We start from the raw sequence: 27,327 nt of genomic DNA on the forward strand, positions 1-27,327 counted from the left end.
CGACAAGGATGTCCACTCTCGCCATACCTCTTCAATATAGTGCTTGAAATTCTAGCAATAGCAATAAGACAACATAAGGAGATCAAGGGGATTCGTATTGGAAAGGAAGAAGTTAAGCTTTCGTTATTTGCAGATGATATGATAGTGTACATAAGCGACCCCAAAAATTCTACCAAAGAACTCCTACAGCTGATAAACAGCTTTAGTAACGTGGCAGGATACAAGATCAACTCCAAAAAATCAGTTGCCTTCCTATACACCAAGGATAAGGAAGCAGAGAGGGAAATCAGAGAAGCATCACCTTTCACGATAGCCACAAATAGCATAAAATACCTTGGGGTAACCCTGACCAAGGAAGTGAAAGATCTACTTGACAAGAACTATAAGTCTTTGAAGAAAGAAATTGAAGAAGACACCAGAAAATGGAAAGACCTCCCTTGCTCTTGGATTGGGAGGACCAACATAGTAAAAATGGCAATTCTACCAAAAGCAATCTATAGATTCAATGCAATCCCCATCAAAATCCCATCAAAATTCTTCACAGATCTGGAGAAGACAATAATCAACTTTATATGGAAAAACAAAAAACCCAGGATAGCCAAAACAATCTTATACAATAAAGGATTGTCTGGAGGCATTACCATCCCTGACTTCAAACTCTATTACAGAGCTACAGTATTGAAAACAGCTTGGTATTGGCATAAAAACAGAGAAGTCGACCAATGGAATCGAATAGAAGACCCTGACATTAACCCACAAACCTATGAACACCTGATCTTCGATAAAGGAGCTAAAAGTATACAATGGAAAAAAGAGAGCATCTTCAACAAATGGTGCTGGCAAAACTGGATGTCAATCTGTAGAAGAATGAAAATAGATCCATATCTATCACCATGCACAAAACTCAAATCCAAATGGATTAAAGACCTCAATATCAGTCCGAACACACTGAACCTGATAGAAGAGAAAGTGGGAAGTACTCTACAGCACATGGGCACAGGAGACCACTTCCTATGTATAACCCCAGCAGCACAGACACTAAGGGCATCATTGAATAAATGGGACTTCCTGAGGCTGAGAAGCTTCTGTAAAGCAAAGGACACTGTCACTAAGACAAAAAGACAACCCACTGACTGGGAGAAGATCTTCACCAACCCTGCAACTGACAAAGGTTTGATCTCCAAAATATATAAAGAACTCAAGAAACTAGACCGTAAAAGGCTAATCAACCCAATTATAAAATGGGGCACTGATCTGAACAGAGAATTCTCAACAGAAGAACTTCAAATGGCCAAAAGACACTTAAGGTCATGCTCAACTTCCTTAGCGATCAGGGAAATGCAAATCAAGACAACTTTAAGATACCACCTTACACCTGTCAGAATGGCTAAAATCAAAAACACCAATGATAGCCTTTGCTGGAGAGGTTGTGGAGAAAGGGGTACACTCACCCATTGCTGGTGGGAATGCAAACTTGTGCAACCACTCTGGAAAGCAGTGTTTCGGTTTCTCAGGAAATTCGGGATCAACCTACCCCTGGATCCAGCAATACCACTCTTGGGAATATACCCAAGAGAGGCCCTATCATACAACAAAAGTATATGCTCAACTATGTTCATGGCAGCATTGTTTGTAATAGCCAGAACCTGGAAACAACCTAGATGCCCTTCAACGGAAGAATGGATGAAGAAAGTATGGAATATATACATATTAGAGTATTACTCAGCAGTAAAAAACAAGGACTTCTTGAATTTTGCATACAAATGGATGGAAATAGAAAACACTATCTTGAGTGAGGTAAGCCAGACCCAAAAAGAGGAACATGGGATGTACTCACTCATATTTGGTTTCTAGCCATAAATAAAGGACATTGAGCCTATAATTCATGTTCCTAGAGAAGCTAAATAAGGTGAATCCAAAGACAAACACATAGGCATCCTCAGGAATATTAACCTTCATCAGGCGATGAAAGGAGACAGAGACAGAGACCCACACGGGAGCACCGGACAGAAATCTCAAGGTCCAAATCAGGAGCAGAAGGAGACGGAGCACGAGCAAGGAACTCAGGACCACGAGGGGTGCACCCACACTCTAAGACAATGGGGATGTTCTATTGGGATCTCACCAAGGCCAGCTGGCCTAGGTCTGAAAAAGCATGGGATAAATCCAGACTAGCTGAACATAGCGGACAATGAGGAATACTGAGAACTCAAGAACAATTGCAGTGGGTTTTTGATCCTACTGCACGTACTGGCTTTGTGGGAGCCTAGGCAGTTTGAATGCTCACCTTAGGAGACCTGGATAGAGGTGGGCAGTCCTTGGGCTTCCCACAGGTCAGGGAACCCTGATTGCTCTTCGAGCAGATGAGGGGGGGGGGACTTGATCGGGGGAGGGGGAGGGAAATGGGAAGCGGTTGTGGGGAGAGGCAGAAATTCTTAATAAATAAATAAATTAAAATAAAATAAAAAAAAAAAAAAAAAAAGAAAGTTGGCATCTAAGGTTGTCCTCTAACTTTTACATGTGTGCCGTGGCACATGCACTTATGTACATTCTCTCTCTCTCTCTCTCTCTCTCTCTCTCTCTCTCTCTCTCTCACACACACACACACACACACACACGAGACAGACAGACAGACAGACAGACAGGCAATCACACACACAGATGGACAGAGACATAGATAGAAATAGAAACCAAAGGAAACAGAGGCAGAAAGAGGGAGGCATAGTCAAATTTTTCTTTAAGTTAAATGATACATTACAGCTCAAATGCATTCCATTTGAAAGTTTTAGCAGGCAACATATTTAAGATAGTTGAAAAGAAGTAGCAAATTTTTCAAAATATTTTCCCAGAAATCTTGAAATGTAAATAGGGGGAAGGAAGAGATAGCAGCAGTTAAGAGCACTGGCCACTCTTCCGGAGAACTTGGTTCAATTTCCAGCACATAAGTGTCAGCTCATAACTGTAACTTCAGTTCCAGGGAATCCAACGCCTTCCTTTGGACTCTTCAGACACTGTAAACACATGTTTACACATATAAACACTTACATCCATGTTGTAAAATATTTATACATAAAAATAGGCCTTAGAAACAAGCAAGACTATATGCATTTTCTGTTCCTATGATTGTGTTTAGCCAAAATATCAAAATGTATAATTTTTTTACTAGAATTTGAACTTTTTATAATTTCATTTTCATTTGGAAGACTGTTATGACTTGAAACATTGAGTTGAAAATATGGTTTTCACCTTGAAGATGCATTGTTAACCAAACCATTTCAATGAGCAGTTAAATTCACTAAAATTGCTAAAACTTTAAACTAGTTTCCATCAAGATATGGCACAAGTTTGTGAAATATTCTGTGATCAGGAAGAACAAGGACTCCCTTGCAACCTCTGAATCTCACTCCAGTGGTCTTTAATGTATATTTTGCTCCCACAACTTAGGCATGTCACAAAGAGAATTCTATCTTAAGCACCTATGTGCTTCCTCTCCAATGTTCTCCTGAATGCATCTTTCACCTCTTTGTTCCTCAAGCTGTAGATGAGGGGATTCAACATGGGGATCACAACAGTATAAAATAGGGAGATCATTTTATTAATATTCCGGAGGGAACTAGCATTAGGTTGGACATAGATGAAGAAAAGAGTCCCATACAAGATAGAGACAGTTGCTAAGTGAGAGGAACAAGTGGAGAAGGCTTTTCGTCTCCCATTGGCTGTCCTAATTTTCAAGATGGCCATCAAGATGCAGACATAGGAGACCAGGATGATCAGACCAGTAATCACACCTACTGCTCCAGCCAAGACAAAAAGCACCAACTTATTGATCTGGGTATCCGCACATGCTAGAGATAGCAATGGGGAAATGTCACAGAAGAAGTGGTTGATAATACGTGGCCCACAGAATGGTAAGCAAAAGGTTAAGGTTGTGTGAGTCGTTGTACTTATAATAGCAATGGCATAAGGCCCGATGACCAAGAGCACACAGACATGCTGGGACATATGAGTGTATACAGCAAGGGCTTACAGATGGCTGTATAGCGATCATACGCCATGACAGCCAGGAGGAAGCACTCAGTTGCCACAAAGAGACCAAAGAACCACAATTGTGCTGCACAGCCTATGAAAGAGATGACTTTGTTCTCGGTAAAAATGTCACACAGCATCTTGGGAGCTATGGAAGAAGAGGTACACGCATCTACAAAGGACAGATGACTAAGAAAAAAGTACATAGGGGTGTGTAGCCTGGGATCCACCCATATTAAAGTGATCATTCCCACATTACCCCCCAGGGTGACAAGATAAACAAAGAAAAATATGATAAAGAGGAAAATTTTTTGATAGAGGTTATCTATGAGGCCAAGGAAGAGAAACTCGGGCACTGTTGTCTGATTCTTTTCTTCCATTAGTAAGCTGGGATCTGTTAAAAGAATAAGAATTATGTCTTACCAAAATATCAGTCACGTGATATCTGAAATCAATAGCAGATTATCCTCAATAGGTCTATTATAGACAGTTGGTCAGCACGGTTGAGCTGAGTGGTAATAATATTCCTAGTTACAAGATCTGGACACTTGTACAAAATCCTATGCAGACTTCAGCAACCAAACCCTTGAACTTTTGGGGATGAACATCCTCCCATCAAGAGTTATCTAACTTCATTGATTCAACAGTTCCTTTGATTTTAAGACTGCATTTGTAATGAAAATTTCTCTCCATTTCTCATCTTATTATATAGTGAAATAATGAAGCTCTCTTAATTAGTTTAGGAAATAGATCAGGTTCTAAAGTATTTGCCTTGTAAACATTAGTAATAAAATTTGCTCCCTAGAATTCACAATGAAAACAGGGGATTGGATGGTATGTGTTTAGTGTAAATCCAGGTCTGGAGAGACAGAGGCAGTAGACAGTAGATGCCTTGGGCTGACTCCCCAGCTGGTCTATCCCACTAAGGCAGTGGAGACCTAGTCTGCAAAATCAAGGTGGACAGTACTAAGGAATGGCATTGAGGTTTTCCTCTGGTACATACACACAAACACGTGCGCACGCACGCATGCACACACACACACACTCAGAAATTTTAGAAATTCTACTTGGATATACTTTTATTGGTAATTCTGTAAATACAACTGGAAGTTTAAGATCCTGTATCATATATTAGAGAAATGTTAAATATGGCATCAAATTCTTACTGAATAATGAGCACTATAAAAATACTACAAAGGTGTATTTCATATGAATGTATTTCAGTCTATTTTCTAATCCCAATTATAAAGAGATATGGAAATATAACTGCACACTTGGCAAAAAGAAAAAGGATGGCTATTTGGAAGAATAGTAAAACATATAATTTTTATTTAATACTGATCTTCCAATGAACAGATAAAATAAATTCAGTGTATGACTAGTGCAAAGTCAAATGTGGCATCAAGAAAAAGAATGTAAGATGACAGATTGAGAAGAAAGAAAGGGTGTCAAAATTTCCTACAATTGCATTCTTCCAATAAATGCTTTCATGGAAAAGCAAGGGAAATGCTTTCTTAGAGATCATGGTGTCTGACAAACCTTCAGGGGCAATGAAATTATCAGGAAATTGCATAGAAAATTAAGAATCCCCAAAGTTAAAATAACATAAAATTATTTTATATGATTTCCCATATATATGCAATCTTCTTTAAAATCAGTTATTATGATATATCACTGCTACTATCAAATCAAATAATAATAAAATAAATAAAATGGTACATTTATCACAGTTTAATAAAGGTAAAACCTTCAAGACTATATTTTTGTGTGACATATGAGATAATCAATAGTAGAAACTATTCAAATTGCCTAGATTATTGTATATGATAGTCTATAAAAAATATATGATTTCTACAGCAAAGTGCTCATTCAAAGAAAAAGCAGTTTGCCACATGATATGCCAAGCACCATAACATTGCAGATAGTTTAAATGACTTAATCTGTGTGGTTTATTAGTATTTTAGTGGCACCCTTATGCTGATGCTGTCTGGGTGTATTTTATGCAGTTAAACAGACAGATCTAGATTTTTTTTTGAGTGCTCTCCATTGTAGAAATGGTTGGTTCATGTCTTATGTCCACTCTCACGCAACTTACTAGGATAAGTGTATTAAGACAAAGTGTAATACAGATTGCTACGGGTTCAAAAACAGTCTATTATTTATTTATTAATTATCTGAGTGTAAGCTGTTTGGAGTAATTCATTAAGTGGGTAATTGGTTTCAACTGACAAATCAATTGGTATATATTTCTGATGTTAGAAAATTATACATCGATGATGCTTACCTTTTCCAAAGAAGCTAGCTACTGTGTCTTATGCCACATATATATTGTTTATTATGGTGTGGAAATTTAAAGTTCTGGGGTGATTTTCAAGAATGTAGTATACTATTGCTACCAGCATCTCTATTTCATATTTATGCAAATAGGTTTAGAAAAACTCATAGACCAACTGTAAATGCTGATAAGTCTGTGAGTAAATATCCTAAAGGTGGAAGACCATGCCCCCCCATTCACACCATTACTGTTTCTCCATCATGTTTCAAAACTTCCATCTATCAAAGCCCAGTGTACTCACTTCTTTAAGAATATCCTCTCTGCATCTCTTTTATCTACATTTTTTTTAAAAAAGTGGTAATTTTCTAGAAGACAGAAGATCTGATTTTCTTCATTCTGGCAATTGTCTGAGACAAGTGACTTACAGATGATGCACCTCCCACCCTGATAGAGCTAGGCTTGAAGAAAGAATCCCTGAACTTAACAGAGTCACAGACTGCACAGAATAAGAGACCTTATTCAAGCTTTATATGATAATTCAGAGCCAGATCCCCAAAGAACTTAAGCCTCCAGGGTTTACACCTGAAGGGACAAACTTTAAATGATCTCATTAGCATTTTGGCCAAGTATTGTTTTCTAACTGTGTGTCATTACAAAGTGTGTGAGTGTGAGTGTGTGTATGTGTGTGTTCCTGATCTATCCTCCTTATCATCATCTTTTCTTCCATCATCAGAGTGATATATTGGAAGCATTTGGGAAGAAGTCATTTTCTGTGTCCATTCTAAAACCATATCATTTAAGCATAAACCCCAACCAAGGTTTTCTTATTGTCATATTAAGTAAGCCAAGACTGTCCATATCTTTTTCTCCAGAATAAAGGGAACAATCTCTAGTTAATACAATTGCTAGACATGTTTACCAAGTATTTCTTAAATATAAAATACCAATTAGGTACTTCTTAATGTTGTTTATTATCATTATAGATTGGGAACATAGTTGAACAAGTTATTATTATACGTAAATATAAAAGAACATATTAAAGCAGCATTGGCTCCTCTCTATTTAAAAAAATAAAAACAGCTATTGAACTGCTAAAGAATCTGGAGCAGGTGAAAATTTACTTTCAGAAATGGAAATTGTCAAGAAAGATAAGAAGGTTTTGATCAATTAAAGAGGAAATAAAGACCAGGAATAGATTAGCAGAAACAGGAAAGCAAGGATAAAGAGATCCCATTAACGAGAAGAAAGAATAAGCAAGGGTGACACAGATCACCCATCTCAATCACCACTGTCTCTGAAACTTTTATTGTTCCATCAGGAAGGTTTACCATAAAGTTCTACAATATTTCATTAGCAGCTCTTTTTTTACTAATGGTATTGATCTCAGGAAACAGTTTACTTAGATATAGCTATATTAACTTTAGACTAAGCATATTTTGAGCCAAAAAAAGTTATCAAGCACAAGAAGATAATTCTGTAGTCATAGTGAGGCTAAATTATCACGAAAACGTTGTGCTCCTAAGTGTTTACACAATACAAAACAGAGCCTTGAAATATTATGAAGCGAAAATAGGTAGAAATCTGAGGAAAAAAAAACCAATGTACTCACAATTGATGTGAGAGATATTATTATAATTCCCTCAATAATTGACAGAACATTCAACTTAAGTATCAACGGGAGTACAAAGAACGTATACAATAACGTATACACAAATATTGACAGGAAATTTTCACCAACAGTACTTTTTTTCGTTTGTTTTGTTCTTTTCTATTTATTTATTTTTAAAACAATCTTATTTTACATACCAGTCCCAGTTCCCTCTCCCTCACATCTTCCCGCTCCTCCCACCTTCTCTCCATCCCAACCCCCATCCACTCCTCGAAGAGGGTGAGGCCTCTCATGGGGAGTCAGAAAAGTCTGCCACATCACTTGAGGCAGGACCAAGGCCCTCCTCCCTGTAACTAAGCTGAGGAAGGTATCCCTCCTTAGGGAATGGGCTTTCAAAGAGCCAGTTCATGCTCTAGGGATAATACTGGTTCCATTGTTGGTCTCACCAACTGCCCATGCCACACAGCTGTCACCCTCATCCAGAGGGCCTAGTTGTAAGTTCTCCCCACTGTCAGTTCGGAGTCAGTGAGCTCCCACTAGCTAGAATCAGCTATTTCTGTGGGTTTCCCCATCATGGCCTTGACCCCTTTGTCTGTAATCTCACGCCTGCCTCCCTGTGACTGGACTCCAGAAGTTTAGACCAGTGCTCAGCTATGGATCTCTGCCTCTGCTTCTATAAGTTACTAGATGAAGGCTCTATGATGACAATTAAGATAGTCATCAATCTGCTTACAGGTGAAGGAAGTTAAGGCATCCTCTCCACTATTGCTAAGATTCTTAGCTGGGGTCATCCTTGTGGATTCCTGGGAGTTTCTCTTGTGTCTGATTTCTCATTCACCCCACAGTGGCTCCCTCTTTCAAAGTATCTCTTTCCTTGCTCTTCCTCTCTGTCCTTTACCCAACTTGATATTCTCAATCCCCTCCTCTATCACCGTCCCCCCTCCCCCCATGCTGCCAATTTACTGAGGGTAGGTTTGCTCTGACAAGCGGTTCAAACCGTCAACTCATACTAAACTTCAGTTACGTACTAGTAATTACCTTTTATTGACCACCTTTCCCCTTTGCCGTTTCCTCACTCCTGTTCCTCCATTTACATCCTAAACAAATTATGCAAACTTGAATCATCATCCCCAGCTGTGCCTCTAAGAAAAGAAAACTGAGAATTCCACCTTTGCAGCGGGCTTTGAAACCCGGCTCGTGCAATTACAACTAATTGTCAGCAGAGGGCGACATATGCACACACAAAGAGCTCTCCAGCTTCAAAGCACAGCACACCTGAAACTCAATCACCAATATTCAGACCATGCCACAGAACTCCTTTTCCAATGTAACTCCAAATACCCCGATTGTCAATTTTGCTCCTGGCTTTAAAACCAGATATTTCTAAAAAGCTGATTGACACCCTAAAGCAAAATTATGGTTAGCTGGTTTGCACGCTCTAAATCACCTTTTAAGACCTTCAGAAGTAGGATTTACTTATTAAGATAGTTGAATGTTTATGAAGTCAAAATACGTGTTTACAGGAAGGTTGCAGGGGTTTCATCGCGATGCTTCGTTTCATCGCGATGCTTGTCTCTAACACCACAAGCCCCGCCCTCTTCAAACAAGACTCCTTGAAGATACAAGGAATGTCTGATCGTACCAATTGTAATGTAGCTAGTCAGGAAAACAACGATTGAGAACCAAGTCACTCTTGAAGGAGCCCTCTTGTTATACCAGACAGGAATGAGATCAAAGTATGGTGCTGTCTGACTAGATCCACTAGAGGTGAAACCATAAAAATTATTTAAAAGTGAAATTAAAACTCTAAAACTCAGAATAAGGGGTGAGAGTGAGGAGCCTGGCAGAGCACAGGGGAAGTCCTGCTGTGTTATCTGGGTATGATGCTACCCATCACGGCAACAGCTCAAGACCTCATTTCCAGGTCAGCAAAGTTGTCTTCATGTCTGAGGGTACAATACACTTTATAACATCTGACATCAACCTTTACGACTTAGCCTCTTAGGAGCTCTTTTAAGGGAGGAAGGGGCTTGAGGCAACATTATCTTGTGATATTATTTGTACAGTTCAGTGCCTATGAATCCAATTACTCACAAGATGAGGGGTTCTGTATTAGAAAATCTAATTAGGTCCTAGACTAAAATTCTCCAAACTAAATTGTCTTCGTGGGATCTTTTAACAACCACTTAGCTTCCTTTTATGTTACCTACAGGTCATGAGACTTAACTTCCCAACATCAAACGATTGCTTTGGAGAACACTCCACTTATTGGCCTATATTACCTTTTTAATTCCTCTGCAGAAATGCAGATACAAAAAGACCCGCCTACTATGCAAACTTCATGAAGGCTTTTACTTTGTAATTTTCAAGTAGTCTTTTTCTCAGTCATATGAACAGTTAGACAGCTGGGTGTTATCGGAATAAACATTAAGGTCAAAATGTAGTCCAAAAAGAAGAAAATGGTCTAATATTTCTTTACACCAAATAAAATGTCAACTAAAAATGTCACACATTTTCCCCAGTCAAATGTGACTTGTTGATCCTCCATGTCACAACTCTTTCTTTCCATTTGGTAGGACGATGAAAAGTAATTAATTGTAACAAGTTCACACAAACCCTGTCCCTCCCTAGTCAGATGTCTGTGGATTATTAACTTATTCGTGGTCATAGGAAACATTTAAGAAGAGAGCATTCCCCAAGTTACGGAATCCAACTTCTCAATTTATAAACAAGGAAGTGAAATTTTCTTATACTCTCCAGACTCAGGGTCACATGGCCATTTGGTGGAGAGTTCCAGGTTGCCATAGTGAACACTAGTAACGTGGTATCAATGCCCTAAATACAAATAATAGTTAGATTTCATTGCTCATAAAATGGATCCCAACTTAGACTAGATAAGTATGAACCGGTTTTAACAGATTCCAAAGTCAGTCAATGGTCACAACTATCCCCATATACCATTTGAAGTTTCTGTGAAGGTTTCTGGGTTTACTGCAAACACCTGATCCACATGACTCACCTCCAACCTGGCAATTTCTGACATCGTATTTAAAATAGCATTGCTTAACCTGGGCTCTTACCCACCTGTTACATTTGGGATGCAAATGTGTCTGTCAGATACTCTACCAGTCACTCGATGTTGAAGTCACTCTTCAAAGTAAAAGTATGTCTTATATCAAGAGCTATTTATAATCAGAGTTAGTTTTATGGTTTCTGTTATGATATGTTCAATGAATGCCTGCCCTTCTTGGAGACTTCCTGAAAGCTTGGCAAGTCCGGCTGTCTCTACACATTTCTTAATGTATCAAACAACAACAGGATATGGTGGATCGTGGTAAATTTGTAGAAATGTGTTTGGAAGATCGGTAGATGATACAGTGACTAAGATAAGGAACTGAATTCAGAGCCCCAGTACCCAGGTAAAAAGCCACTGCCTGTAATCCTGGCTCTGGAAGACAGAGACAGAGTGACCCCTGGAAATCACTAGTCAACCAGTCTAGGCAAAACACAGAGGTGAATGTGGTAGAGCAGGATACCCAGCTGTGGCTTCAGGCCTCTATCTGCACCTGCACATGTGGGCATCTGCATCCCCATACTCACGTAAGTGCATGCATACAGCACACACACACACACACACACCACACATACACACAAGTACATGCACATACACACATACACACATGCACATTGACACACACATACACACATGCACATACATACACATATAAGCACAGACACACACAAGTACATGCACATACACACGTGCACATTCACACACACATACACACAAGCACATGCACAAAAACACACAGAAGCACACACAAGCACATGCACACACACACATGCACATACATACACACATAAGCACAGACACACACAAGCACATGCACACAGACATGCATATGGTTTTTCTACAGAGAACTGAAAATTAATTTGTTCTAATGGAGATAGGTATAGGTGACTTGGGTGTTTAAAAGTACTTTATGAGACGGGTGATGGATATAATATTTGAAGGGGAAAAGCTATTTTCAATAAAAGGAAAATATAGAGAAAAATGAGTAAGCCTACTGAGAGTATTCGTATCTTTAAACATGTAGTCAGTACTACTGCAAATCAGAAAAGCACAATTAAAGTGTAAGCATTTAAAAGCTAGTAGGAAATGTTTTTGTATCCTTCCTTTACCCTATTCCAGTATTGGTCTTTTAGTTCCTTAGGAGGATTAAAAGGTTCTTGAATTCTCCTTAGTTACTCCTGTCTGAAACTGTATTAATACCCTCCCTTATCATTAAGACCAGATTTGAGGGTGACAAACCCTGGCAGATTACACTCAAGCTGATCGTTCTTGTCTCTTCTTCAGCTTCTGGGGGATCCTCTCTCCCACTTCCATGGTTTTACTCCTCTCTGGAACAAGGAGGAGAATTACTGTCTCCCTGCCCATCACTGATAACATCTTTTCTTTCTCTCCAGTTGTTAAGGCTGGATACTCTGGACCTTAGCTACTGGGGTAGAGCAGGTCCCCTACAAAGCTTTCAGAACTACTCAGATTTTATATATTCATATGGTGAGCTCCTCACTGGTACAAAGATGCCTCTGTGTTGTCCTTGAAGGGACCTCTCCTGAAGACTCTTGATAGACTCAGATACATTAAAAATGACTGCTTATCTGAAATATAGTGTGTCACTCATCTGGAAACAAGGTTAACCGGGGAGGACGGTAACAACACTTTGAATGCCAAGTTAGAAAATCAAGTCCTGACTTGAAAAGCCTCTGTCACGTGCCGTTCTCCAACCACAAAAGACGAGCCCTCAGAGGCTGCGAGCAAATAACTTTAGATGGTGATTGAGCAACCTATGCTCCACACGTATTAAACAATGTTCCCATCATCCCCATGTCGAAAAGTCAACTGTTCATTGAATATAAGCATTACTTTGGAACACACAAAGTGAGTGGCAGAGCTGAGGAATGACACTCAGGGAAGGCACTTGTAAGCAGCGCTAACTAAATGACATCCCCACCCCACCGCCAGCCTGAGTACACGTTTGAGACTGCATGTCCTGGTCCTTCCAGAACCGCATGGACAGCCATGAGGGAGATGGAAAGAGTCACCCAGAAATGTGCATTCGCCCTCTGACTAACTGGGAAACCCAGAGGGCACGCACTACTTCCCTATACTGTGAAATAAAAATCTAATGACTACGTTCCCCTTTATTCCCGCCAAAGAATCTGATCGTAAAAAAAAAAATGGAGATTAAATTCTAATTACGTAAAATCTGAAAAACCTGAACTTGAGTTTAAGGCTTTCTTGAAGGATGTGATGGATTTAACCAGGCTGTGCCCAGCGGCAATTCTAGAATGGTGAGGGGTAAGGATATTTCAAGTGCTGCAGAAGCAAACTGGGTATGAATGCCCCTCTGTAACAATCCATGAAGATAACGGTGAGAGCATCATGGAGAAAGAAAGCTACTGCGTCTAGATTCCTTACCTCTCTTCAACTCTCTGCTTCAGGCAAGGCACTTAGCCACTGCCAGCCTAGGCCCATGTTCTCCTTTCTCTTCTCCCCAAAGAGAACAGTCAGAAATCATACAAGCAAACAGACCCTTACAAGAAGAGCATACGATGAACCATCACGATGAACCATTTACTCCAGAGAGATGGCGTAGACAGTGTATGAGGTTATATATAAGGTATCTCAGCAACTCATCATGTAGAAGGCAAAAGCTAGCAGGGAACAGGAGAGGACATCAAAAGAGACTGGGGTGGAATGCAGCATGATGAGGGAAATTCTCAAAAGGGAAGCTAAACATCTCCTGGTAGTTACGGAGACTAAAAATAACAGAGACGCAGTGGAGCCTTTCACTTTAAATTCAATAAGCATTAGCAAAAGACAAAAGGTTTCTATAATCTGAAGAGAATCCAGAGTATGTATCAAAGGGGTCTGCCTTCTGCAAATGCATAGTGCTGCTCTGCTTATAACACAGGAACAGGAAATCAGCCTAGATGTCCATCAACAGAGGAAAGGGTATTGAAAATACGGCACATATACACAATGGAATTTTATTGAACAGTGTAGAAAAATGAGATTATAAAATATTCAGGAAAATAGGTGTATCTGAAAAAAGTATATTGAGGTTTTTCTAGGCATCTTAAAAGCATTATGTCCAAAAGCAGACTCGGGGGCTTTCTTAAGCCAATGTGCCTTACACATCTCAATTGGTGAATTAACAGTAACTGCATTTGTTCTGTGGCTGAAGCCAAAACGTTGGGTTTTTCTTTTTCCTTCTTTACTTTATTTTCATTCTTTGTGCAGTGCAATCACATGTTATCCAGTCATCACACCTACATGAACACACATATAAACATGCACACGGTGCACACACTCACACACACAGATATACACACACGTGTGCACATACATACATACATACGCACACAAATCACACACCCTCAATCTGGCGGAAGCCACTACTATTTCTCTCACTGAAAGCACCACTACTCACCAAGCATATAGTAATTATAATATCTGGATTTTACCTCTCCCTCTCAGTAAAAGATTCTTTAAGAAATCAGAGTAGGCTTGAGGAACCAAAGAGAGACATACAAAGATCTAATCTCCATGGGAAGTAGAAAAAGACAAGATCTCCTGAGTAAATTGGGAGCATGGGGACCTTGGGAGGGGAGGGGAGAAGCAGAGAGGGGAGCAGAAAAAAATGTAGAGCTCAATAAAAATCAATCAATAAAATAAAATAGAAAAGAAAAAGAAATCAGACTAGGCAACTACTCTGTTCAAGACTGTAATGCCAGCTGGGCGGTGGTGGCGCAGGCCTTTAATCCCAGCACTTGGGAGGCAGAGGCAGGCGGATCTCTGAGTTCGAGACCAGCCTGGTCTACAAGAGCTAGTTCCAGGACAGGCTCCAAAAAAAAAAAAAAAAAAAAAACAAAAAACAAAACAAAACAAAAAAAAAAGACTGTAATGCCAAGTAGGAAGAGAGGGCAACTAGGGAGATGATGGTGCAGGACGGGGTTGGGGGAGGCTTGACAAAGACAAATGGTGTATAAAGAAGCCCTCTGAAAGTTGGCATTACACCCAGCTGTGTGAGTGCAGGGCTTCACCTGGGGAGATAACTAGCCGCTCTCTGTTGAAGACCCACTCCATGGTAGCGGGTGGGGTTTGGGGATGGTAACAGGTGGGTACCAGTGCCCGGCTAACAAATCCCACTCCATGGTAGCGGCTGGGTGCCAGTTCCCGGCTAACAGCTCCGATCTGGAAGGGTAGCGGGTGGGTGCCAGTGCCCGGCTAACAACTCCCACCTGGAAGGGTAGCGGGTGGGTACCAGTGCCCGGCTAACAAATCCCACTCCATGGTAGCGGCTGGGTGCCAGTTCCCGGCTAACAGCTCCGATCTGGAAGGGTAGAGGGTGGGTACCAGTGCCCGGCTAACAACTCCCACCTGGAAGGGTAGAGGGTGGGTACCAGTGCCCGGCTAACAACTCCCACCTGGAAGGGTAGCGGGTGGATACCAGTGCCCGGCTAACAACTCCCTCTCCACGGTAGCTGGTGGGTGCCAGTGCCCGGCTAACAACTCCCACTCCACGGTAGCGGGTGGGTACCAGTTCCCGGCTAACAAATCCCACTCCACGGTAGCGGGTGGGTACCAGTGCCCGGCTAACAGCTCCGATCTGGAAGGGTAGAGGGTGGGTACCAGTGCCCGGCTAACAACTCCCACCTGGAAGGGTAGCAGGCCCATGCAGGAAGTGCATTCAGATGGTTAACAATGTGGCCCAACAGCCAACTAAATACCTCTGCTGTCCCACAGACAAAAGCAGCTCTCAGCTTCAGTCTGAGGGGCCTCCGTCCAATACCAAGGGTGAAGGCAGAGACTCATGGCTGCCCAGACACAGAATAATGACCTTGAGGAATCCGTCCTAAACAAGTCACTGACACCACCCCCTCTAAAGCTTAGGGAACAATCCAAAAGAGGTGGCGGGAAGTATGTAAGATCCAAAATACGGGGTGATGGGTTGAAAAATGTCATTCTCTTCGTACAACCATTGCAGTCAATACTCACAAAAATTACATTCATCTGCACGGAGCCCAAGCACTAATCAGTCAAAGATGGGAGGAGTTCATGCGACCCTATCTTTTAACCCCGAACTGTTGGTTATTGGTGGATTCTGAGAGAAGGGGAAATCATAACTTCAGCTGTGGACTCCTGGATGAACTCACCTCACCAGGCTCCAGCACACAGATCCACGTCAATGGTGACACATATGGCCCTGGTTAACCACAGTGGAACACAAAACAAAACCAATAGATATGAACATGAGAAAGATTTGTGTGGGGAGCACAGGGTGGAGGGAAGTGGAGAAGGAAGGCGGCGGGTGAGAGTGGTTAGTACGTAATGCGTGCATGCACAAAATTGTAAAATAAATAAATGCAAACTGAAATTAGGAGACAGCCACGTCTAACATGAAAACAATAACTACTTCAAAGATGTTCACAATAAGAGAAATGTAAATTGAAATGGCAAAAAGATATATCTTAAACAACTGGGCAGTGGTGGTGCACGCCTTTAACCCCAGCGCTCCGGAAGCACAGGCAGGCAGATCTACGTGAGGCACAGGCAGGCAGATCTATGTGAGTCCAAGGCCAGCCTGGTCTACAAGAGCTAGTTCCAGGACAGGCTCCAAAGCTACAGAGAAACGCTGTCTCGAAAATCAAAACAAAAACAAACAAACAAAAAATATATATATATTTTTATTCTAAGATTTGTGCTAATATATTAGCAGAAATCTTAGAATAAAAAAACTTGAACTTGTACTAACATTACTTAGAATGACTCAAACATTTATGAGACAATAAAACAATAGATAATTCTGGTATAAAATAGATGGTGTAAAGATATTATTGGTGATTTTCTGTATTTGTCCTACATATGAACTTGAAACCAATCATCATTCAGAGATGAATATTCCAGTGTTTGTCTCTGAATGACGGCTGGTTCCAAGTTCATGAGGCTGTCTCCAATTGGCTTCCACTTGCAAAGTAAAATTAGTTTTCTTCAATAAGTCTCACTATGCAGATTAACCACACATAAAGCAGGTCCCATGCCCAACAGCTGATAGAAAACACAAGATGAACTCACGGTGTTTTTGTAGACTTTAGTTTCGTATTGTTTTGTTTGGGCATTTTTGTCTTTCTGATTTTTTGCTTGTGCGCTGTAGTTTCCAATTTTCTGTTTTTGTGAGTTTGTTATGTGTGTTTGTGTGTTTCTTTTGTTTCCTCTTAGTTTTTTCATTATTATTAGCATTATAGTTGTTGTTTGTTGGGTTTTTTTTTTGGTTGCTGTTTTGTTTGTTTAAAAAAAGAAAGAGAGAGTATGGAATTGGGTAGATAGAGAGGTAGGGAGAATCTAGGAGTAGTGGGAAAAGAAGTATCTATGATCAGAATATATTGTATGAAAAACATTTTTATTAAAAATAATATTAACAATTCTTATCTGAGTCTTGCTTCAAAATATTAATAAATAATAATTTTCTTCTTCCATGGTGCACATGGCTACTTTGTTCATTACTTTCAAGCTTTTGTTCTAATGATGATTTTTTTGTGGGGGGGGGATGTTTTATGAACACTCTGAAATTGTATATAATGCATAGTTTTTATTATCTTTTCCTGCTTTGTTTTGTTCTATATCACCAGTTACCATACTTTTGTACCTTACTTACAATTTATTTTTATTTTCTGATACCCCTTCTTTATTATTTTCAGCTCCTAATTTCCCTTTATTAAGCTATTGCTCTTGCCTAAGTTCCTAGGATAGCAGCATAACATGATGCTCAATAAGTATTCATTTATATTTTAATTGCTTTAACTACATTCCCATAATGTACTCTTTCTACTATGAGTTTGCAATAAATTTCTGTGAGCAAGTCAAGACACTTTGAGATTAATAATTAGGGTGGAAACCCACAACTAATTAATAACTGCCCAATAGCAGGAGATTGCCATGTAAGTCCATGGTACAGCACGCTAGAGACCTTAGATTCCATCCCAGTGCAGAAAAAAAATAGATTTATTCATTCACGCATGCACTTATTCATTTCAATGATGTAACCATCCACCAAAAGTCATCAGCCTTGTAATTTGTCTAACACAGAGAGGTCACCTTATCTGTAAAGGCTACATCATGAGAAGCTCAGAGGTGAAGTTTGTCCTTGGTTCTTCTTTGGGTCATGATGGAATCTGAACTCCTGACCAACCTTCATTAATCAGATGACATTTCAATTTTCTTTCCCTCAGCTTTGTATTCTCAACATAAATTACTTGGGAAAAAGAGGGTATCAGGCATGGCAGTGGACAGAAGAGTCCACCTTCTTGACCACACAACCAGACTGCATTTTAGCTTTCATTAACAATGATTCCACACATCTCCAGGTCTTCCTAGACTCTATGTGGTTCTTCCTGTAACTACTATTACTACTACTAGCACGACCAGAAAAAGGGGCCTTGACAGCATAGGAGAGTCTCAGCATCCCACCTACCCTAAGATCAAATCACCAGCTGGAGAGTCCAGTAGTGGGAAACACAAGAAGCTTGAAAATATGGCCATCACAGAAACCAGGGAAACCAGAGGATTCATGTGAATCCAAAAGACAACTCCCAACTTTCTCCAAAAAGCCCTTCAACTCTCTTTCTCAGTATGTCTAGAGAAACACTTCGGAAAGACAAAGAAGTATCAGAAGCCCAGGATGTCACCTGAAGATCACCAGTTCAGTTGCATTTAACAAACTCTCGAGGCCCTTGCTCCACATCAGCAGGATCATACAGGATCATAATGAATAAAATTTATACACATCTGCAGGATCATACAGAATCATAATGAATAAAATTTATACAACAGCAAAAGTGAAATAGAGACTACTTGTACATCTGAATAAAATATGAACAGAATCTCTGTCCCCTGCATCATTTGGAATTTGTCACCTGACATTTGCAACCTGGATTCATCAAGGAGATCTGGATGGCTCTTCTGCCTAGGTCCACGTTGCCAAAGAACCTCTGCTTACCTTGAAGCATCGAGCATAGGCCTGGCTTTCTCCCCATTCCTCATCCACCCATGCATGCATTCTTCTTCCAGTCCTACAACGAATGAGAACATCTGAAAAAAAGAATCTGTTCAGAGACGGAAAAGCTGGCATCAAATCTCAGAGCCATTCATTGACACCTGCTTTGTGGCTTTGAGCTGCTCCTTAACCTCTTTAAATCTGTTTCTTCCTCGGTGAGGCAAGCAGGATAATAAGCCTTGAAATACATGCATTTGGATTAGTAAGAAAATGGATCTGAAAAAGACTGTGGCCAATTTTTTTTAAGTTTTGAAGAATCGAACCCAAGACTTCATGTGTGTTATGTAAGAACTTAAGCATTGAACTACCCATCTATCCTAAACTTTAGAAATTCATTTATTTCATGCTGAGAAAGAATGTCTTCCCTGAGGCCAATTGCAAGGTTACTCTCCGATGCCTTCTCTTGAAATGAGTCACTGCAACATTGAGGATCCCCTGATCCTTGGCAGAAGCACCTGCATAGAGAGACATTTCCTTACCCACCAAGCATGTGGGGGATACAACCAGGAAATGGTTGGACACTATTAGGCAGAGTTAGGGGCTCACATGAATGCTCAAAGAGTGTTTCTTTCCCCAGACTCTCAACTGGAAGATCTCAGTCATGCCCCAGTTTGTAAGGAAATCTTTTTAAAGATTCCCTTATCAGTTATTTGTAATATTCTACATATATCTCCCAGCTTGCTTGCCTCATCATTTTAATCTGTATATGTATCTAGTGAGAAATTGAAGCAATCAACCAGAAAATGCACACCTAATGTTTGTTATTGAGGGACGCGAAATTAGGCAGGAAGCTACTGACATTAGGAAAAAAAAAATGGGGAAACAGCTCATCTCTCCACCTCATTTTGCTAGAATTACACACGTGAGTATATATACTTTTACCTCATTCTAAGATGAAAGTTTGCTTTGCAAATTAAGCATGAGAATGAGGAGTCTGTAGGCCTCTAAGGTTGGAAGTGGAATCAGTGAGCTCAAAGACGTGATAAGTGAACTGAGAGATTTATACATACTCCTCAGTGTGCATAAAAAGTCTCAACCTCCCTTGTGCCAATCTAAGCATTTATCTATAAACTCAGGAAATCAGAATTTAAAAATTCATTGGCATAAAAGATGGATGTGTGTATACAAATGTGCATGGGTGTTTTCCTCCAAGGTGAAATCAAGTTCAAAAACACGACTCTTCTTGGGAAGCAAAGAAGAAAGCAGGCCTAAAAGCTCCTCTCTGGGTGCTTGTCTGGGGAGAAGATAATTAGACTTTTCTCTCTGATAAGATATGCAAATCATTAGGAGCAATTATCCAGTGTCGAGGCAGTGCAGCTGTAGGTCCCCTTTCGCTCAGAGCCTGCACCTTAGGGAGAGCAGGGTTCTCAAGGACTGATGAAACAGGGGGAGGTAGCGATATAAACATCCGAGGGCAAATTTAATACAGAAAATGTTGACAAATTCTATGACGGTGGGAGGTCTTCTTAACTGACATTTTCTTAATTTTGGAGATGGGAAACTAGAAGCTCATCGAGTTCAAACAACGTCTTCCAAGTTGCTTTGTGAGTACATGGCACTGAGGAACTTTATTTACTTTTTGATTGGGTACAATTAAATCAGAGCAGTGTGTGGTGTAATTGGCCCCCATAATCCCATCGGGCGTGGTACTAGCAGGAGGTGTGGCTTTGTTGGATAGGATATGGCCTTGTTGGAGGAAGTGTGCCACTGTGGGCGTGGGCTCTGAGTGGGCTTCCTGTGTTCAGGATACTGGGGAGTGTGCCAGTCGACTTCCAGTTGCCTGTGAGATGTAAGACTCTCAGCTATTTCCCCAACACCATGTCTGCCTGCACACTGCCATGCTCCCTGCCATGCCAATAATGGACTGAAGCTTTGAAACTGTAAGGGAGCCACCCCAATTAATGTTTTCCTTTATGAGAGTTGCCATGGGCATGTTATCTCTTCACAGCAATAGAAACTCTAATGAAGACACAGTGTAATAAGGTATTTATTGGGTAGTTTCCCACTGCTTCACTGGTTCATTCCATGGATAAGATTCAGTCTCTGGAGTTAATTTTAAGTAGTTTCCAGGGTTGACAAGATTGCTCAGTGGGTAAAGGTGCTACCACATAATCTTGGTGACCTGAGTTCAAGTCCAGGAATCCAGGTAAACATGGAAAAAGGAAAACATTCCACAAAAGATGTTCCATGACCTCCACACGTCTGTGCGCGCGCGCACACACACACACACACACACACACACAAAATCATGCTAACAAATACACACACATACTGATTAATTTAAATTGTATGCATAATGTACCCTAAATGTTTTATTTATTATGTAATACAGGAAAATAGAATTTGATATTCTTGCCCGCCTTCCATATTCAAATATAACATACAATGTAAAAATGTTCTTGTTTCATTGACAAATGTGTATTGGAGAGCTTTCCATTGGACAGCTACATGGTATCTCATTCTGCCATTGGCCACACCTCCATAAAGGTGAGCAGAAGTTCATGTACTCAACCGCTAATGAAGAAAATGTAAGTCATTTCCAGGTCTTTGCTAATACAATGGGCATCCTTACTGATAAACAAAGAGTTATGTGGAATTCAGTCTTCACTTAAATGCTGCACATTTGGGAAAAGTGGACAAGCTTTTAAATTATCTAGGCCTTTATGATATCAATTCCAGAGGGAAAAGGTGAGATATTCCCTGCTTTCCTAGTCTTTGTGTGAGTTAAGTTACTTACAGTCTTCAATAGTCCAACCAGATATAAAACTACCTCACGTGAACACACCTCTCACAACAGCGCTGAGAGGTAGATGAGATTTTTTTCTCATTTTGTGGGTGAGGCACAAAGCTTTCAGGGGTCACCCAACCCAAGAGAAGCATGACAATGCAAGAAGGGAGAGTCATCTTGGTGGGTTATGACAGAAGTATCTTTCAAAATTCACAAAAGCACAGAGTTGTTTGAGCATATTGCTGGAGCCCCTCCTGGCTCCTTGGAAGAGCTTGTAAGCAAGTTCTTTCTGAAGGAAGGACTTTAGGATGTTGTTTCTGTGTGAAGATGTTGGTGATGAGAAAACAATAAATCATGCAAAATAGGAAAAGACAGACATGTAGAAGACTGGACCACTAGTGAGATGCTCAAGGCAAGAACAGATCTGAGCTGCTTGACCGAAGAACAAGCTAGTAAAGAATGAAGCTTCTTTCTGGTTTGGGGTACCTCACTCAATATGATGTTTTCTAGATCCATCCATTTGCCTGCAAATTCCAGGATGTCATTATTTTGTTTTCTACTGTGTACTGCTCCATTGTGTAAATGTACCACATTTTCCTTATCCATTCTTTGGTCAAGGGGCATTTAGGTAATTTCCAGGTTCTGGCTATGACAAACAATGCTGCTATGAACATAGTTGAGCACACATCCTTATGGTACAATTGAGCATCCTTTGGATAAATACCCAAAATGTACTCATTCATAAGTGGCTTTTAGACATAAAGCAAAGAAAACCAGCCTACAATTCACAATCCCAGAGAACCTAAACAACAATGAGGACCCTAAGAGAGACATACATAGATCTAATCTACATGGGAAGTAGAAAAAGACAAGATCTCCTGAGTAAATTGGGAGCATGGGGACCATGGGAAAGGGCTAAAAGGGAGGAGAGAAGAAGGGACAAGAGCAGAGAAAAATGTATAGCTCAATAAAGTCAATAAAAAATAGATAAATGAAAGAATGAAGCCTCTCCATCTTCCTACCAGAGATGGTAAGGAACCTGGTGTATCGTTTTTGCTGGAGAAACTCTACTTTAAAGGAGCATCTGATACTATCTCATAGCTTGCAATGTTCACTGGACTTCTGATGATGTCCTACAATGCTCTCCGAGATTCTCCTAATAATCTACTTAAACCAAAATTCTAACACTGAGAAAAATTGAAAACCACTGAACCCAAATTTTACGATTTGATAGTGGAAGGCACTGAAGGTTCGGAAGAGTTAATGGCTTTCCCAGAACCATAGTTAGTTGCAAATAGAACCATTACAAGAACTGCCAGGATGCCCTGGAATGTCCCATGATGCTCTTTCATGTGCTAGCCATTCTTTTTTTTTTTTTAAGACTGATTAGAAAACTGTTCTTAACTATGGATATTTTCTTCCTGTCTCATGAGGCAAAGAGAGATGTCCACAAGACTTGCTCTGCATTAAAATCAGAAGCCAGAGAGGGGAAAGTGTGGGTTTCACATCTGTAGTTCTACCCATTTCAATTTCTGTAAGGAGTGTTATTTCCTGGTATCTCTGGAAAGGATTATAGGGTAAAGTGTGTGGTTGGAATACACGCTAGGAACTACTGTAACCTTTCCTCTCCACTCTCACCACCTCCTACAGTCTTCAAGTCATATTACCTCTCACCTTCAACCATTGCACAAGTCTCCTACTGAGGAGATTGTTCTCTGATGCCTCTACGATCTTGCCCAATCTATAAGTCTTAATCTCTTATAGATATTTTCTCTTTCAAACACCTGAAGGCTCTCCTATCAAATAAAGTGATTTAATTACTTAAACTTGGCATTTAATGCCTTTTTGCAACCCATTGCTCACATTATGATTCTCATTTTATAATTAAATATTACAACTTGTATTGTAATATTTAATACAGAATATTTAATATGTAATACAGAAATATAAGTTTGTTTCTCATTCCTGCTGGAAGCTCTATTTTGTGACTAATGTAGGCCTTTGTTCATCTTTTCCTTCAGCCAGGGTGTTTTCTCTTGACCATTCCTTTTGGGAAGTACTCTTCTATCCTTCATGATCCAACTCAGTGCGTCTTCTCCTATGTCTTCTCCTAGATACAGTGTGTCTTCTCCTAGATACAATGAATCTTCTCCTAGATACAGTGTTTCTTCTAGATACAGTGTGTCTTCTCCCAGATCCAGTCTGACTTCTCCTAGATACAATGTATCTTTTCCTTCACTATGTTGAGCAAATGAGCCGTCTTCCAAATTTGATTCCATACTGGTTGATTATACTCTTTAATGCAGATTTAAGGTGCTGGCTTGTATTATCATTATTTTATTTCAATTATAGACTGTGAGCTCTCTGAGGACAGAGCTGCTTAATAGGATGCTAAGGTACAATGAGTGCTCAGTATCATATCTGATGAAGGAACAGGGCTGAAAGAAGCTAGTATTTACTCCTATGCTACCTAGAGAAAAGTTCAAGAATTGAGGAGAAAGTCTTTTATGAACTATCCCTATTTTCTGTCCAAACAGAAGAATGGGATATGTAGGCTAATTGGGATGCAATTATAGAGTCAATAAAACTCAGCATAGCTAAATGACATTGTTAAAACATGAAGAGCATCAGTCAGAAAGCCAGCCAGGGATAGGTGAGAATAAGTCATGTCCACCTTGTTAGTTTTAAGGTCCCTCTCTATTCTGGGTCTTCCCTATGAAACCAGATTACCAACCCTCTTTACAGCCTGCTTCCAAAATTGCTGTTGACATTTTAGAGTTTTGCGGTTATACAGATAAAAAATAAAGGAACAATAGAGGCATGGTGATGCACATCTTTCATCTCAGCACCCTGGAGGCAAAGACAGGTGAATCTCTGAGTTTGCAATTACCCTGGCCTCTGGAGCAAGCTCCAGGACAGCCAGTGTTATACAGAAAAACCCTCTCTCTAAAAACCAAACAACTGCTCATCATGCAAACAAACAAAAGTAAAAGAAGTATGCAAACCAAAGGTAACTTTAGCTCCTACTCTGTGTTGCTGAGCATCACCTGGCAGAGACAGGAAGTGTTTTAACCCCTCTTGGAAAATGGGATTTGGGGGACTAGGAAGAGGGCTCTGTGTTTGTAAACTGCTTGCTGCACAAGCAAGAGAACCTAATTTCAGATCCCCAGAACATACATGAAAATGCTGAACATGGAAGATCACACCTGTAACCCTAGCCTTGGAAGAAAGAGAGAGGAGAAGCCTAGGGGGTTCGGTTCCAATTCCATCTGGCTGTCTAGGTGCGTTCCAGGTTAAGTGAGAGACCCTATCTCAAAAAATAAAGTGGAAAACATCTGAGGATGTTAACTTCTGGCTTCCATACATGCCTACATGAGTGAAAACACACACATGTATACAAACACACACACACACAACCCCTACTTCCATACATGCCTACATGAGTGAAAACACACACATGTATACAAACACACACACAACCCCTACTTCCATACAGGCCTACATGAGTGAAAACACACACATGTAAACACACACACACACACAACCCCCTACTTCCATACATGCCTACATGAGTGAAAACACACACATGTATACACACACACACACAACCCCCTACTTCCATACATGCCTACATGAGTGAAAACACACACATGTATACACACACACACACACAACCCCTACTTCCATACATGCCTACATGAGTGAAAACACACACATGTATACACACACACACAACCCCTACTTCCATACATGCCTACATGAGTGAAAACACACACATGTATACACACACACACACAACGCCTACTTGCACATGCACATAAAGACACAATCGTATTTGAGTCTTTAACTAGTCACTTGAAGGATTTATTAAGTCTTTTCCCCTCTGTAAGAATCCATTTTGTATACCCTGCAATTATCATCAGATCTAAATAACCAATATAAAGAGCTGGAAAGTAACCAGCTTCAGGAATACCATTTCCTGAAGGGGGAAAGGCACATCTGAAATTACAGACTTAAGGGTACTGCTAATTAGGAAAGGAACTGAATACTCACAGAGGAGACTGGAAGGAGATGTGGCATTGCTCTGGTGAGAAGGGTGAGGAGAGGCCTGGGGGTTTGTAACACTAATTTATCACTCTTTCCCAAGTCCCTCTATGTCAGAGGAGGAAAAGAACATTCCAGATCTTAGGGGCTAATGCATACACCCCTCTGTAATCAAGTGCTGAGAGTTATTTAACACCGAGTTTGAGAAATGAAGAATCAAAGAAGGCAGGTCCCGTACCATCTCATAATTCATATTCTAATATGCAAGAAAATGCGAATAAAAGATGCATAATCACACCCTGCTCAGGGGCAATCGGAACAGAAAGGTGTTCCAGTCTTCTCTGGGAAGATCACGATGCCCTCACCTATATCTAATTGACCTCCTGTATCTGATTGACTTCACCTACACCTGCAAACTAAAAGTTGAATCCAGAAACGTGGAAAGTAGAAGGTGGTTACTCCAGGATGGACAGAGAAGAAAAGAAGAGAGAATGCATTAGGCTGACCACCTGATTGTAAGCTACGAGCCCATAGCTGCCTAGCAGTGTAGTTGGAGTAACAAAAATGGAGTTCGTGCTTTTCACATTTGAAGAATTTTTTTTGAATATTTACCACAAAAGTGTGACAAATGTTTGAGGACAAAGATATGTTTAAACTGACTTAAACACTGTATAATGTATAAACAAATCAGAACATTCAATGCCTGGTGGCTGTAGAGATGGTTCAGCCATAAAGAGCATCTGCTGCTCTTGCTCTTCCAGGAGACCTGAGTTCAGTTCCCAGCATTCATGTGAGAAAGCTCATCTACCTGTAACTCTACCTCCAGGAGACCCCATGTCCTTCTGGCTTTCTGCACGCACATGTGCACACACACACGCATGGATGCACACACAAAAAAAAAACAAAAATAAAAAATACATTAAAAACATCATTTAAATTAAAAACACCACACTAGTATGTACAATTTAAGTTCTTTAAAAATGAGTAAAACTAATTTAGTTTACATTTTTTAAATGAGTGACAAAATTCAAAATAATGTTCATTGTAAAATTAAAACATTGTTTAAACTAAGTTTTGAATACTGAGCAAGAGTTGCCTAAGAATACAGGTGAGGAACACTGTAGTCAAATGGGTCCACTGAAGAAAGGTAAGTTCTCTATTCACTGAAGGGCAGATAGCGCACTATCTCATTTCCCCCCCCAGTTTCCCAAGAATTCCTAGACAGGATATTTGGCATATAATATTTTTCCAGATAAGTGCATAGTATCCAACTTGATGTTATTTGTATATTTATCCTATAGGGCAGATTCAGAAGTCGGCCTTATCTACAGCTAAAACTGGAGTACAGATTGACCATTGCATGTCCCTAATGGTCTAGTATATCAATAAAGTATTTCTTAGCATAATTTCCTCAACCAGTCTACAAAACATCTTCATTCTAATTGTAGAAACAGTTTGCATGTTAGGATATCCACTTAATTATCAACACCCACTGTGAAATCTGGGTAATATTAACACTCACGTG

The 27,327-nt window shown here is 40.2% G+C and overlaps 1 protein-coding gene across 1 annotated transcript; it reads right to left on the reverse strand.

Moving 5' to 3' along the window:
- Positions 1-3,468: 3,468 nt before the first annotated feature.
- Positions 3,469-4,406, reverse strand: LOC121463488 (olfactory receptor 998-like). Its single transcript, XM_041675736.1, is given in 2 exon segments — positions 3,469-4,004; positions 4,007-4,406. Coding segments are annotated over 2 exon segments (936 nt in total).
- Between the last annotated feature and the right edge of the window lie 22,921 nt (positions 4,407-27,327).

The sequence above is a fragment of the Microtus oregoni genome, unplaced genomic scaffold, assembly GCF_018167655.1.
Source record: "Microtus oregoni isolate MIOR12 unplaced genomic scaffold, Mior012 000026F_ref0000081, whole genome shotgun sequence".
In the NCBI taxonomy this organism is placed as follows: domain Eukaryota; kingdom Metazoa; phylum Chordata; class Mammalia; order Rodentia; family Cricetidae; genus Microtus; species Microtus oregoni.